Source organism: Saccopteryx bilineata, chromosome 2 (genome assembly GCF_036850765.1).
Source record: "Saccopteryx bilineata isolate mSacBil1 chromosome 2, mSacBil1_pri_phased_curated, whole genome shotgun sequence".
Lineage (NCBI taxonomy): Eukaryota > Metazoa > Chordata > Mammalia > Chiroptera > Emballonuridae > Saccopteryx > Saccopteryx bilineata.
Window position 1 is genome coordinate 323,789,673 of NC_089491.1, and position 16,718 is coordinate 323,806,390.

Consider the following 16,718-nt stretch of genomic DNA (forward strand, 5'->3'; position numbering starts at 1 on the left):
GGTAAATAGAGGAAATAGGAGACCCTGATCCTCATGGAACAGCTGAATGTTCCATGCTGCAATGCAGTAACGCTTGTCTCTCAAACATACTAGTGTTTAATCTGACAGTACGTTTACATTGTCATAGTCCCTAGTTAATCATGCTTAGAATGGAACTTCTCTCTTTTTTCCCCAAAGGATGCTATTTCTGAGAAAAACATTCTTGATTAAAAAAATTATGGTTTCCCATTGATTAAAGTCCTGTCATGTTAACAGCTAAGGGATTTGGGCTTTCTTACTGTTCTGGGGGCACTTGTTGGGAAATGGCACAGAATAGGATAGGGAAGACTTTCCTTAGATAATTGAATCATCACGTGCATTTAGTTCACTGTCTGGCAGTAAAGATTTGTGTGAATATTTGTTGAATGAGCGAGGGTCTGGCATTGCAGAATTTGATGACTGAAAATGTACAGGCATTTTCCCTAGAAAAGTTTCATCGAGATGTGATAATCTGAAGTTTTAGATAAATATAACCTACTCAAAGAAGATTTATACAGTGTTGGGCAGATAAGTTTGTAAACTGTAATTTTATGCTCACTTTTATTGTTAAAGATGGCATTGCCCACGTGGATGGCCGTCGCCTAGGTGATAATACTAATTACCTTCCTGCTTGGGAAGGGGCTGGTTATGCTAATGTGTGCTGGAGGTGGGGGTTGTCCCACCAAAAAGTTTTAAAAGGAGGAGCTAGGAGGCTATTTTTGAAAAGAGAGACCACGCTGTTGTAGAGAGGAGGAGTTGTAGCAGGGCATGTTGTAGCAGGGCAGGGAGGCCACGTGGAAGAGCCAGCCAAAATGGAAGCATGCAGAGGGGACTGAGTGAGGCCTTTGATTCTAGCAAAAACCAGAGAAAGTCAGTGGCTTTGGGAGCCCTGAATGGAAAGGGAAGTGTTTTCCTACTATGTGTAATTTCTCGCCGCCCGGTTATGAGCAGGAATAAAGGAAAATGGCCCACTAGTTCTTGGTTCTGTTGTTTCTTTACAATCAATCTGAATTAAATGCAAACTTAAACTTGCACGGGCCAGGCGGCTGTGATGGTGGCTGTGGCTACTGGCCATACATGCAGATTCAGCTCACCCGCATCCTGATCCCATCACCCAAAATGTTCAGTATTCCACTTCATTACCAGGAAATGCATGTGTCACCCGTGGAAATTCATGGAGAACTGGTTCATTGATTGTCCTATGGATATTATAATATGTTTATTTATTTATTTTTTTGTGACAGAGACAGACAGAGTCAGAGAGAGGGACAGATAGGGACAGACAGACAGGAAGGGAGAGAGATGAGAAGCATCAATTCTTTGTTGCAGCTCCTTAGTTGTTCACTGATTGCTTTCTCACATATGCCTTGACCGAGGGGTCTACAGCAGACCTAGTGACCCCTCGTTCAAGCCAGCAACCTTGGGCTCAAGCTGATGAGCCTTGCTCAAACCAGATGAGCCTGCACTCAAGCTGGCGACCTCGGGGTCTCGAACCTGGGTCCTCTGCAACCCAGTCCGACGTGCTATCCACTGAGCCACTGCCTGGTCAGTCTAGGTTATCTCTATTTTAAAGAATAGAAACAGGATTTGGGGAGAAGGCAATAACATTTATTTATTAAGGATAATTTTTTTTCAGTTTTAAACATAACACTAGGTTTAGAGAAGTAAAGTAGCCTGCCTAAATGACTGAGCCTATGTTTAAACCTGGTCTTCCGGGCTCAAAAACCTGCAAGATGAATGCCCAATTTTCAGAAATTGTCTAAGCAAAATAAATACTAAAATTTCACATTCATACAAAATTATCTAAAAGTAAAAAGTTTATTTCAAAGAGGGCCAGACTAGAAAAAAAATCACCCCTTTCTATTTATTTATTATACACTTAAAGTGTACGGGAAATGAGAATATTAATAGCTCCAAGATCACCATGTTTTCAAAATCTCAAAATGTTATTATGAGGGACCTAAAAGATTTTATGGCTGTTCAGAGAACTTGTAAAAAGTGCTTTGAGATGACAGCCTTCCTAGTAGAAAAATGCTGCCCCTACTGAGGAGGGAACAGGATGTACAGAGCTTATATAGAAATACACTGATCACAAAAATTAGGGGATCAGGGAATGTGCAGATACTCAAGTACTTTCAGCCTTTTGGAGAGTGCATTTTCACCAATGAAATAAAAGTTGGTTTTGCATCTCATTGGCATAAACAACTTTCTTTGACTCATCATTTGCTTTCCTGATGTTCTTGTTAAATGATAAAAAAAATCAAATGCTTCTTTTTATCATTTCATGTTTATTTTGAAATACCCCCTAATTTTTATGAGCAGCGTATATCCATGGCATACCTTGTCCACTTTGCAGCATGACAGTGTTTACTCACCAACGTGCTTTCTTTGATCCTACAGCTGGTGTTAATTGTGGTTGGAGCTGTAGCAGTGGTCTCAGTTTTAAAGCCCTACATTTTCCTAGCAACAGTGCCAGTGATCGCCGTTTTTATTATGTTGAGAGCCTACTTCCTCCGCACCTCCCAGCAGCTCAAACAACTGGAATCTGAAGGTATGAGGGGGACTGTGCGGCGTCATCCAGGAAAATATTCTCGGGAGCAACCTGCGATTGAGTCTCTATTATGGATTTACTTTTCCGAAAAGCTGTTTTTCCTGCTTTTAAACTGTTGCATTATATAATGACTTTTTGAAAAGTATGTGAATATAAAATGAAACAGTAAGTCACAAAGTACACATAGATTGATTTTGTGAACGAAGACTAAGTAAATTCATTTTCGTTTTTAAACAACTGTATATAGTCTTACCAGGTTTGGCGATAGGATATTCGTTCACAATTAATTAGTATAAATTAAATTTAGAAATGGTAGTGCCACTATTACTATAGGTTTGTCTGGGTTCCCAAACAATATTAGACAAATGCTTCCTTCTGGCTTGTTCTCAGACACCCTTCCTTTCTCTCGGCGGGTCTGCCTTCTTGTGCCCAAACGCTGCTTCGGCTGTTTGGAAAATTCAGTTTTCGGTAATAGCCTTGGTACGGGTGCATTTTCAGGGGCTACTTCCAGTGCATTTCTTGATTGAGGTTTATTTGCTAAGTTAAGTCATATAACTTTCTTAATCAAGGCCTGGAATAAATTGTCTTAAGAGAAAACCATTTTCTTTGAGCAGTGGTTAATTTAAGATTAGCCAGAAAAGCTATGCTCAGTAGAAGCCAAGAAATATGAATGACTGATGGCAGTGATTTTATGGTAAGTTCCCATCCATAGTAGCCAAGTGGAAAAGGAGGGCAACGCTGAAAAATAAGATTTCATCTATTCCCAGTATGGTGCCAAGATGAAAACGTTAACCAATGACATTTGCTGTCTTTTAAGATAATGTTTATCGGGTATATGATTATAAGAATTTGCATTATGTATTTTTGTGATTTGCTTTGTTTTCTATGGGACTATTTCACAGGCAGGAGTCCAATTTTCACCCATCTGGTTACAAGTTTAAGAGGACTATGGACACTTCGTGCCTTTGGACGTCAGCCTTACTTTGAAACTCTGTTCCACAAAGCTCTGAATTTACATACTGCCAACTGGTTTCTGTACCTGGCAACACTGCGCTGGTTCCAGATGAGAATAGAAATGATTTTTGTTGTCTTCTTCATTGCTGTTACCTTCATTTCCATTTTAACAACAGGTACTATGAAGTTGTTAACTAACTAGTTAGCTAAAGTGGGGGGCATGGGAATGGAAAGAGAGTTTGCATGGGGCATGGGGGGCACGATGCAGTGGGTAAAGGGTGTTACATTGAGTGGGACACTTGAATCCTTGTCAACACAGTATTAATCAAGTCAGATGCCTAGCCAGAGTGAGTGTCCACCTCATGGCTAATCATTCTGGCCTCTGATGGTCCTCAGCAGTGTTAAACTTCTACGCATTAACTAACTTCTCAAAGGCCTTCATTTTCCTCATGTGTAAGTACACAAGGTATTAGTCCCTATTGCATAGGTTTGTTTTGAGTATTAAATTGATGATTTGTGCAAAAACAGTACAGTGCCTGCCCCATAAAAAGTACCCATAAATCTTACATTGCCTCTTATTGTTATTGCTGTTAAGTTTTCTTAGTCTCCTCTTAATCTTCAGAATGGTAATATTTTGGCATTCTAAAAATCTTACCTATTTAGAATAAATGATTTAGCACTAAAAGCACATACCTGCTGTCTATGTTTTCTCTGTTAGAGGAATTGTAGGAGCAAAAATTTCAATTAATAATGACAGGATGAATTATTTTTTCTATTTTTATAAACCCATGACAATTTTATCAATGCATAGAGATACAAGGGCTGACTTTCAATTGAGATTTGATAATCTTAAGTTATAATAATTTAAGAACATTTGTATTAGAATTTTTTATGGCCATAAATACGGACTACTTATGAATTTTAACTAGTGATCCTCTCCAGTGCTGACAATCTATTTATTCTAATTAAACACTTAAGTTTTGTTTTTCCTGGGTGAAGTAGATATTTTTTTTAATGGAAGCCTTCTGTTTCCAAATGGCATGTCAACCTAGGAATTCTGACTTCCCCATGAAACTCTTAAGTCCACTTTCTTCTCAACAGCATCTGACTTCTATGTAGAGCAGCGGTTCTTAACCTGTGGGTCGCGACCCCAGCGGGGTCGAACGACCAAAACACAGGGGTCGCCTAAAGCCATTGGAAATACATATTTTATTTAAAAATGTATTGTATAATAAATATGTATTTTCCGATGGCTTTAGGCGACCCCTGTGTTTTGGTCGTTTGACCCCCTCCAGGGTCACGACCCACAGGTTGAGAACCGCTGATGTAGAGGATCTCATCAGGACACAGGGCTTTCTTTCATTGTCCATCGTAGTCTTTGAAGGTATTATTAATAATAGGGGAGGTAAGCATGGTATCTACCCAAAACCAACAGACCCTTCAATATCTGAAGTATTTTTAAAAAGGGCAACTCTTTTCTAATCTTCAATCACTCTTTGATTTAAAGCATTGAATATTTACTATATGCAAGGCATTATTGCTAGTGGTAGAGACTGTGGTGAGCTGAGATGAAAGATGGTTAAAACTGGCATAAAATTGAAATGTAACTCTAAATGACATATGCCCTAGAAGAAGTATAAATAAAGGGGTTTGAGAGAGAAATAACATCAAGTTTGTTTCTTTTTTTTTTCCACTTATAGGTAAATCAGAAGGAGAAGTAGGAATTGTTCTAACATTAGCCATGAATATCATGAGTACATTGCAATGGGCTATAAACTCCAGCATAGATGTGGACAGTTTGGTAAGTAATTATTTTCAAAAATTCTGTTATGAAAAAATTAAGACAAACCAAAAAATGTAGGTAATAACAGAAGGGACAACTAGGTTCCCAACCCCTCAGCTTAAGATAAAACCTTACTGTTAAATTGAAGGGTACTATGTTATATATTATTAAACTCATGTTTATTATGAGTTCTTCTTTTCTCCACATAGATAACCACAATCAAAGTCTAGTGATTCAGTGAACATTCTTGCCCAGGGTATTTCCAGGACAGATACCTCGGAGTAATATTGCTGGTCATAGAATTAACCCACATTCAGCTTTACTAGTTGATGCATAGATCAGTTGTACCAATTTATATTCCCATCGATAGAGTATATCAATGATTCTCATAGGTCAATACTTATGTATGATATGCAACACTTGATATTGTCAGGTTTTTTAATTTTGGCAATCTGATGGATGTGAAGTGATTACTAAGGAGATAGGGCAGCATTTCCTCTTGTTAATTGCTTGTTTATATTAATTGACTATTTTTCAGATAAACTGTTTTTTTCTTAATTGATTTATAGGAGTTTATAAATTCTGGATTAATTGTCAGCCCTATACATTTCAAACATGGTCCTCAGTCAGTGGCTTGGCTGTGTCTTTTGATGAAAAGAAACTTCTAAGTTAAATGAAGTTAAATTTATTAGTCTTTTCTTTTATGTTTTGTGCATTTGGTACTCTGTTTAATAAATTCTTATTTGAGGCTTTCACATTTATCAGCATTACATTTTTATAACATTCTTTTCTTATTAAAATTTCTGTAGTCTTTAGTCATAGCTCTTGTCTCATTCTTAAAGTGTTTATTGTTGTTTTCTTTCTTTTTGCTTGATTAATATTGCCACATATTTGTATCTTTGGTTGATATATACAAAAACCATATTTTGGTTTTTGATAGGTTTTTGATGTTTCTCTTGTCTTGTTTCCCTGGAATACAGTAAGGTTTATGAACTAACATTGTGTCGAGGACACAAGTCTTGTGGCAGCAAGAATGAGAGATAAAGGAAGTGAAGCAAATGTCATATTTTTATTTTAAAAAATGAATACATAATTTTCCATCAGATTGTATAGTTTGGATAGATTTATTATCAACTTGTATTGGTCTATCTGGAGCACTTTACTTAAAATCAGTTATTCATTACTACTTTGGTGGAAGGTCTAGAAACCCATGCTGAGAATGTCTTTTAAGGCCATCCAAATTACTTTTCCTATTCTCTGAGACAGTTCACTTGTTTTCAAACCATATACATTCATTTGACTGTGCCATTTGTATGATCAACACCTGTCAGAACAAATATCATTATAAAAATATTTCTAAGGAAAAAAGAGAAACCCTTTAATGTCCTCTTTATGCCCATGTGTATTAATATTTTATTTAACTAAAGCATTTTAATAATTCATTGAAGTGTGATTTAATCTTAACATGATTTATAGCTGAATTTATCTCTTTTCTTTGACATTATTTTTTTGAGTTCAACCAGCTTTTGGTAGCTGCTCATTCATCTCCTCACCTAGCTCTTACGCTTTTGGGGTTGGGTCTCATAAATGTACTTTAAAATGTTTCTGTTGGAAAACAGCAGAATAAATATTGTGTTTGCATTTATATAATTCTTGTTTCAACTTTACACAGTTTTGACTCTACAGTTAAAAGCTTTGTTATGTCACGTGTTTCTTTAGAAAATCTCTTCATCTTGCATATTCTCAAGTCCTTTCTCTGGGACATCTTAGTTGTCCTGGTTTATGAAACAGCTTCTACATATTGATGGTAAAACCTTTGTTGTTGCAGCTCTATTCTGCATGTCCAATCCTCATTACAATTTCCTTACAGTATTTTTCCTTCTAGTTTTCACATGGGAATCCTGGACTATGCTTTGACATTGTGTCTTTTATCTCCTGGTAGAAAGGGATCTTTACAAAGAACTATTATGTTATAATACAGTCTATAAATAATGTCAGTATTTGCATTTGATCTCAATTTAAAAAGTCATGTCTTTTTGTTTAAATATCAAAGTGATCATGTTAGTTTTCATTTCCCTGCCAAACAAGTGGTCTTTCCTGGGCCTTTGTGAGCACTTATTTAGGTATTAATTTCTCTCATACTGCTTTTACCCATGCAATTGCTAAAGTTATAAGCTATTTTTGAATTCTCACCTGGCATATGTTGAGAATAGAAGGGGAGATAGCCCTTGTTTCATATTTGAATGATCTTAACAATAAAGGTCCTTGTGATTTCTGAAGTAAAAACTGAGTATGTTCTCATTTTATTTTACTGATTAGTTGACCGAATTTAGATCTGAGTTTAAGATGCAATAAACATGGTGTTTTCTTTGAGACATGCTTTTAGTTTTTCAGTACTGGCTACTGAGAAAAAATTTTAGATTTGGAAAAAATATTTCATTTTCCCATTTGACAAGGATAGAGTCAATGTCAACAGAACTATGAAACTACAAAAATGGCAATATAACTTTGCTTTTACAGCTCATCCATTGCTTCTACCCAGGTGCCTACCTTTTATTAGCTTTCAGTAAAGGATGGTGATACTTCCCTATGGCCACTTCTAGTCACTTTCTATTTATAACTGACTACACATCTCAAATATTAGCACTCAAAACTGGCCAACAACCCTTTAATTACATTGTGTTAATTAATCCTTTATTTTATTTCTTAAGATAGTTATTTCCCACCTTCTTGCCTCTTCTCAGGTGTTCTAATAAGTCCACTTCCTACACTCTCAGCCAATGACCTTGCTACAAACTTCATAGAAAGCAGAAGGTGCATCCAGAAAGAATTCCCTCATTTCTCTTCACTGGTTACACAACCCTGCTGCACCTCTACTCATGTGCTCTGCCTTCCTCCTGTGTCTTTGCTCTTAGTCGAAGGCCAGTAATATGCAATTAGTCCCTCCCTGTGGTCTCTTTCTCCCTGGCTTGAAGCTACCATCCCTCGATCTCCAGCTTGCACCCATTTCATTGACCTATTTACAGTCAAACTTCTTGAAATAGTGCTTGTCTCCCTTTCCTCCTCCCCATTCTGTCTACAACCTACTGTATTTCCCCATGGATAAGACGCACCCCTTTTTGAAAAATTTGAGGTCTAAAAACTGGGTACATCTTATACAGTGGTTGTAGAGTTATTTTTAACTTGTATTTCCCGATTTTTCGCTCTTGCTTTTGAGCTCATTGTTGAAGACAGTGATTTGTCATCAGACACAGATGAGGACAAGCTAATGGATGGGAGTTTTGACAGCAATGAGGAGTTGTATGAATTTTATGATGAATAAAATTTGAGTTTTATAACTTTATGTAACTTTTTTTCAAGTTTTAGGCCCCAAAATTAAGGTGTGTCTTATGCATGTGTTTGTTGTATACATGGGGAAATACAGTATGTCATTTCATTTCTATCACCCACATGACTCATAACAAAAATCTTGCCAGAGCCAGCGCCCTTGTCTCCCTCAACCTGTCAGCAGGGTGTACCCATGGGAAAAATCTGTCTTCTTGTGACACTTTCTTCTCTCATTTTTATGATGCTACTTCCACCTCATTTTCCTGCTACCTCTCTGGTTCTACCTTACTCCTCTTTGCTGGCGCCCGTACTTTTTGCAGATTTCTAAACCTCAGCTATATTCCAGCCTTTTTTATCTACACTCTCTTGCTGTTGTTATCTGAGTCCATACTTCAGAAACATCTCTTAATGAATCACACATTCATATATGTAGTTTAGACCACTCTCCTGCTCTATAAACATACATTCAACTATCAACTTGACACTTCCATGTGTTCATAAAACACAGTGATGGAATAGCTCCCAGAGGGCGCGACCTTTTAGGCTGTAAGTTCTTGTCCAGCATCTTCTCAAAATATACATGGGATATCAAGAAACCATAAAAAAAGAACAAAGTTTCTATTCTACTTACCAATTTGTCTAGTTTTATTTAGCAAGTTGGAAAAAATTCATTTGGATATTTTCAGGTGTTGAACAATATACAGAAGGTTCTCCAATAATATTATTTCATTCAACGTTATTTTGTTATAATAATAATGAGATGCTCTAGAAACTTAATTCTTGTTTATAGCAATTAACCTATGGTAAAATTGGTCTCTTTATATGTCATTTTGCTTAAAGTCACTATTGACAATGTTGAAGACTTACTGGGTTGTGAATCACTCCAGAAATTTAAAAACAAAGTAACTTAATAATTCCCACTATAAACCTCCATGTTAGGGGATTTTCAGTTATTTGATAACACAGTGTTTTAAAAAATATTTCTAATTTGCTCTTCATTTTAACACGAATTGTGTATGTTTCTTTATTCATTTCAATTTTATACCTTATACCATTCTGTAGGTAAGAAGGAAAGAGAAGTGTTAATTCATGTTAACTCATACATCAAATATTGTATAGGTTATAGTTGTTATTGCTAAAGCTCTTATCTTAAATTTGTTGCATTCTTATTGAACAAACCTGTGTACTGATTCATTTCCCATAGATTTACAAGATGGATGCCATTTTTAGTACCACAAAACCCTCTTTTTCCTATTCTTAACTATATAAGCATTATGTCTCTTAAATAGGCAATGGATGCCTAGATTTCTGTCTCCATGAATGAATGAATGGGGAAAAAAAAAGAACTAAAGGTGCAAAGGTTATGTTTCAGACTTAATGATATCAAGCCATCAGGTGACTGACAACTTGCCCATACACATAGTCTCTATGTTTGAATGAGACAGTTGACAATTTATGTCTTTTCAAGGCTGTCTGTTATATAGTCAGCACAACTAAAAGATCAGAGCATTTGACTTTTATCCTGTTTCCTTAATTCTCCAATGACATTAGCAGATAAACCATGCCTGTTATATTGTGTGTTCCTTGTAACACAAGAGGAAGGAAGCTACCAGATGAGCAAAAAAGATTGTGCATCTGTTAGGCTCACATTTAGATTCCAGTTAATGGGGCTCCAGAAAGTTCTTGCAAGATTGATGCAATCTGAGAACAGTTTTCTGTCAATAGAAACTCCCTCTGTTTCTCCTTTGTCCTGTTATTGCCTGTGTTTATTTTGGGTTCCAGTGAAGATCAAATGACTAATGGTACAATGACTAAGAAGAAACCTGCTGGGAAGAGAAATGGAAACCTGGCTTTTCTTCATTGCTCCTGATGCCTCATTCCCTGTATTGGAAGTAGTTTCTTCTATAAGAAAGAATCCGAGGGGAGGGTTCATTTCTCCTGTTATTTTTTTCACCTTTTATTTGTCTCTTGATCATATCTTTCTTTGTTTTTAGGTCTTCATGAGCCTTAGTGGTATATATTTTTTTTCATGACCTCTGTCCCAAGATTCTTTTCCATCTATCCATTCTCTTTCCATCATGCAGAGTGGTTTTCTACCCTGCATTTCACTCTGGCCTTACCACCAAGAAGTTGTATGGTCTTAGACAAGTCAAAAAAACCCTTGAGAGATTCACTTTTCTTGTTTGTAAGATAAAATAGTTTGTTTTGGAATTTTCTAAGGTTCCTGTCAGCTCTGATATTTTCTCTCTTTTGAACTCTTTTCATATGAAAGAGTTCAATTCTTGATTGGCATGCATCAGACATTATTTCGGATGCTCACAGTAATCACACATAACTGCCACTCTCCCTGAGTGCTGAAGTCTAATGATTAACTTATTCATCACTGCCATTGTCAGCTGCTTTACTCTGACCTGAATTAGTTCTTGGGTCCTGAATTAGTAGAGTGGCTTATGAGAACCCTAGGGATTGCGGGAGTGCAAAGGTTTGGAAATTTGTTAGCTTTATGTCTGTCACTTTAACTTCCTGGGCTTAGATTTTTCTCATTTGTACCAAGAAGGAATGGATTAGACCAGAGGTTCTCAACTTGGCAGCACATGAGGAATCATACAATTATAGATTACTCAGGATTCTGTAAAACCAATTAAATCAGGTTTTTTTTGTTGGGGGCAGGATGTCTGGACATGATGTCTATATTATTTAAAAAATGTTTCAGGTGAGTCTAATGTGTATCTAGATTTGTGAATCACTGAATTAGATCTCTAAGATTCTTTTTTTCTTTTGTATTTTTCTGAAGTTGGAAACGGGGAGGCAGTCAGACAGACTCCCGAATGCGCCCAACCGGGATCCACCCGGCACGCCCACCAGGGGGCGATGCTCTGCCCATCTGGGGCATTGCTCTGTTGCAACCAGAGCCATTCTAGCGCCTGAGGCAGAGGCCATAGAGCCACCCCCAGCGCCCAGGCCAACTTTGCTCCAATGGAGCCCTGGCTGCGGGAGGGGAAAAGAGAGACAGAGAGGAAGGAGAGGGGGAGGGGTGGAGAAGCAGATGGACGCTTCTCCTATGTGCCCTGGCTGGGAATCAAACCCGGGACTCCTGCATGCCAGGCCGATGCTTTACCACTGAGCCAACCGGCCAGGGCTAAGATTCATTTTAACTCTGATTTTCTGTGGCTCATTGCAGGGGATCAGCAGGCATTGTCTTATAAAGGGTCAGTTGGTAACTATTTTTAGCTCTGTGGACTGTATGGCGTCTGTGTCAGCTACTCAACTCTGCCTTTGTAGAGCAAAGCAAATGTAAACAAATGGGCGTGTTTGGGTTTGGCCATTGAGCCACAGAGTTACTGAACTCTGTAGTATGGGGTAGAATTTACTTTGGAATTTATGGACCATCAGCAAATCATTTTGTCCTGTATATCAACCAATTATATATATATATATATACACACACACACACACACACACACACACACACACACCAAACACATATCTATCTATCTATCTATCTATCTATCTATCTATCTATCTATCTATCTATCTCTATATCTATCATATGTCAGAAAGACATATAAGTGATGGTGCTTAATAATAGAGTATGGGGAAGCCGCAATATTTCAAAATTAAGGAGCTTAGAGAAGTTTATTATATTACTTATTAAAATAGTAAAAACCTTGACAAAATATTTTGATACGTCATTTTGGACCCCTCCTCTTGAGCTTCTCTTTGAAATGTTCTTGATAGGTACCACACATACTCAGGTGCATTCACCAAGTGCTTCCTGATGGCCTGTCACATGCTTTGAAAAACACACACAAGACAGAGTGTAAGTAAGCTCCAATCTGAATATAGATTCAATGAGTGATATCATATTAAAGGGTAAATTTGAGTCTTCCTTTACTTGTTGGCACACTTAGTACCATGATTACTAAAGTTCTTAATTATTGAAAATAGGCATCAACATATTTGACATCTTCATGTTTACTTAGAAGAGGGGTAGTCAACCTTTCTATACCTACTGCCCACTTTTTTTGTTTGTTTGTTTTTCTTTTTTTTCTTTTTTTTTTTTTCTGAAGCTGGAAACGGGGAGAGACAGTCAGACAGACTCCTACATGCGCCCGACTGGGATCCACCCGGCACGCCCACCAGGGGGCGATGCTCTGCCCACCAGGGGGCGATGCTCTGCCCCTCCAGGGCGTCGCTCTGTCACGACCAGAGCCACTCTAGTGCCTGGGGCAGAGGCCAAGGAGCCATCCCCACAGCCCGGGCCATCTTTGCTCCAATGGAGCCTTGGCTGCAGGAGGGGAAGAGAGAGACAGAGAGGAAGGAGAGGGGGAGGGGTGGAGAAGCAGTTGGGCGCTTCTCCTGTGTGCCCTGGCTGGGAATTGAACCCGGGACTTCTGCACGCCAGGCCGACGCTCTACCACTGAGCCAACCGGCCAGGGCCAACTGCCCACTTTTTATCTCTGTTAGTAGTAAAATTTTCTAACCGCCCACTGATTTCACAGTAACAGTGATTTATAAAGTAGAGAAGTAACTTCACTTTATAAAATTTATAAAGCAGAGTTACAGCAAGGTAAAGTGTATAATAATTACTTACCAAGTACTTTATGTCGGATTTCCGCTAAGTTTGGCAGAATAAATCTTTATAAAACAACTTACTATAGTTAAATCTATCTTTTTATTTATACTTTGGTAGCTCTGCTACCGCCCACCATGAAAGCTGGAACGCCCACTAGTAGGCGGTAGGGACCAGGTTGACTACCACTGACTTAGAACAAGTTTTTTGTTCTCAATTGTAATGGATTTTCTTTCTCTTCTGTCAAGAACATTATCTGTATAACTTCTTGCAGTCAGAAAAAGTGACACGAATGCACCATGTGATTTGCCACAGGTCACAGTATGAAATCATTTGTATAGATAGCAAGTGCTAATAATTCACTAAGGGTTACTGTTTGTAGTACACTATAAGTAACTCATTTGTGCTGTTAACGTTAACAATTTATAACAGTATGGTACCTGGCTTTTTGTGTGCTCTAGAAACACAGATAGACACAGATAGATAGACCAGAGTCTCAAGAATATGTTTTGAGCAGAGTCTGTTTTCATGATAACTATTATCTCTTAAGTCTGAGCATATTGCTTAAAGATTATGCCAATGACTCTAACAGGGCCTTGAGTTTCATGTGTGTGTTAGTAAGTGCTGAAAAGCAGTTAGTTTAGACCTACCCGGAAGGAGCTATGATTTAAAATATTTTAATACCTCCTTTTATGTACTACACATTTTGAAACCTTCTCTTGTAAAATGTGTGACATTTTTCACAATGTGTAAATTTTCCAGACACTTCTCTTTACATTTACTTCTTCCAACTTCTTATAACAACCAGTTATGAAATCTCTTTCCAGAATTGCCAGCCATATCTCAGCATTATAAAATAAATTTTCTATTTTCGTGGGTTTTGGGATGCCTGGGTTTCTAAAAAACCAAAAGAATAAAAGGAACTAGAATAGTTTTGTGAGGGAGAGAAATGTGGCTTCAGGACTTATTCAAGAAAAGGTCTTTAATCTTTCTCTTCCCCCTCTTAGTCAACAAAAAGTGAAAAAGAAAACCAGGAATTATTTTATTTTTTCTTTTTCTTTTTTTACAGAGGCAGAGAGAGTCAGAGAGAGGGATAGACAGGGACAGACAGACAGGAACAGAGAGAGATGAAAAACATCAATCATTAGTTTTTCATTGCGCATTTCAACACCTTAGTTTTCATTGATTGCTTTCTCATATGTGCCTTGACCGTGGGCCTTCAGCAGAGTGAGTGATCCCTTGCTCGAGCCAGATGAGCCTGCGCTCAAGCTGGCGACCTCGGGGTCTCGAACCTGGGTTCTCTGCATTGCAGTCCGATGCTCTATCCACTGCGCCACCGCCTGGTCAGGCTTTTTCTTTTTCACTTAAACTTATTCCTTATAAAGTAAAGTTGAGATGAGACCATGATGCTCTTTTTGTTAAAACCATCACACTCCCAAAAGGCTTTGTTCTTCTGTGCTTAGATTAGTAGTTATAGATATTACTGTAAAGACACTGAGACTCAGTTTTAAAGATTGAGCAGGAGAATTTTTGGAGCATGTTAATTTAAATAATGACACCAAAAATTTTAAGCAGATGATTCTCAAGCATAAATCGCACCTTGTTTTGGCTAACCTCCAATTTTATACAGATTATGTCAGGTTTTCCTTTTCAAAAAAAAAAATTTTTTTTTTAAATTTATTGACTTGAGAAGGTGAGAGGAAGGAGTGGGAGAGAGAGACAAAAATATATAGATCTGTTCTTGTATGTGCCCTGACCAGTGAATCAAACCTGCAACCTCTATGTTTTGGGATGATGCTCTAATCCAGGGGTAGTCAACCTTTTTATACCTACCGCCCACTTTTGTATCTCTGTTAATAGTAAAATTTTCTAACCGCCCACCGGTTCCACAGTAATGGTGATTTATAAAGTAGGGAGGTAACTTTACTTTATAACATTTATAAAGCAGAGTTACAGCAAGTTAAAGCATACAATAATCATTACTTACCAAGAACTTTATGTCGGATTTTCGCTAAGTTTGGAAAAATAAATCTTTATAAAACAACTTACTATAGTTAAATCTATCTTTTTGTTTATACTTTGGTTGCTCTGCTACCGCCCACCATGAAAGCTGGAACCAGGTTGACTACCACTGCTCTAACCAACTGAGCTACCTGGCCAGGGCAAGTTTTCCTTTCCTTGTGCAGAACAGGTTCAATGTTTTAGTACCCGAGTCTCATTTTGGCTTCATCACTGACTTCTCATAATTGAAGATGGGTGTTCCCCTCTGAACTGAATGGCTGCACTAAGACCACTGTCAGCAGCCGAACAGAGCTTCCCCTCTGTCCTCCTCCTGCAACCCTTTTCTACATGGGAAGCAGCATCTTAAGGTTAGCAGTTTGCCATTTCAAAGTCACTCTGATAATTGCCAGATCTAAATTTCCATGTAGTTCAGTCTTGACAACTAGATAATGGTGCAATCATTTCTACATGTCACCTGAAAATGTTTAGTAGACATTCTAAAGTAGAGAAAGAATTCAGTTGGGTTCAAAAGCTCAATGAAAACAAATAGCTGAATCTAAAAATAGTTTGATGTGTTGAACCTTTTTTTTTTTTTTTTTTGCATTTTTCTGAAGCTGGAAACAGGGAGAGACAGTCAGACAGACTCCCGCATGCGCCCGACCGGGATCCACCCGGCATGCCCACCAGGGGGCGACGCTCTGCCCACCAGGGGGCGATGCTCTGCCCATCCGGGGCATCGCCATGTCACAACTAGAGCCACTATAGCGCCTGAGGCAGAGGCCACAGAACCATCCCCAGTGCCCAGGCCATCTTTGCTCCAATGGAGCCTTGGCTGCGGGAGGGGAAGAGAGAGACAGAGAGGAAGGAGAGGGGGAGGGGTGGAAAAGCAGATGGGCGCTTCTCCTGTGTGCCCTGGCCGGGAATCGAACCCGGGACTTCTGCACGCCAGGCTGACGCTCTACCACTGAGCAAACCGGCCAGGGCACATTTTTTCAATCCAATGGCAATGTGTATTTCAGACTGAGAAACTCAGGGGTACAGTTGCAACTTGGATTACCTGCTAAACCACTCACCTCACTGCGTTCCCCCTACATCGGCAATGCTTTCTGCATGTATCAATAGGTGGAACAATTTATGATGAAAAAAGATGTTTAAGCTAAGCATTAGATGGGGAGGATACAAGAAATACTTTGAATAATGTTAGTCATGCGCACAGTGGCTTTAATGTGAAGCCCCTGACATGTGAGCTACAGGTCCTCTGACTTTCAAGGCACTACACTTAATTGTGCATAATTTAAATCCTTTTTAAAAGAACAGCCCCTTAAATTACTCAAATTTCAGGTTTCACAAAACCCAGATTTATCTCTGATCACAGCTCTGAATTTTTGGCTATGAAACCAAGTGTTCAAAAAATATATCCTTGCTTTTGCTATAGTTGAATTTATTTTCCATTTGAGCAGTGTTCTACTGAGTGAGGGAAACAGTCTCAAAGGTTTTGCCAGAAATATATC

The 16,718-nt window shown here is 38.3% G+C and overlaps 1 protein-coding gene across 2 annotated transcripts in view; it reads left to right on the forward strand.

Moving 5' to 3' along the window:
- The window catches only part of CFTR (CF transmembrane conductance regulator), a 193,768-nt gene that overhangs the window by 133,942 nt on the left and 43,108 nt on the right, over positions 1-16,718 (forward strand). For both annotated transcript variants that reach the window (XM_066262171.1, XM_066262170.1), the window contains exons 19-21: positions 2,419-2,569; positions 3,472-3,699; positions 5,224-5,324. In XM_066262171.1, the coding sequence (XP_066118268.1) occupies positions 2,419-2,569; positions 3,472-3,699; positions 5,224-5,324 (480 nt within the window). The remainder of the gene's footprint in view (positions 1-2,418; positions 2,570-3,471; positions 3,700-5,223; positions 5,325-16,718) is intronic.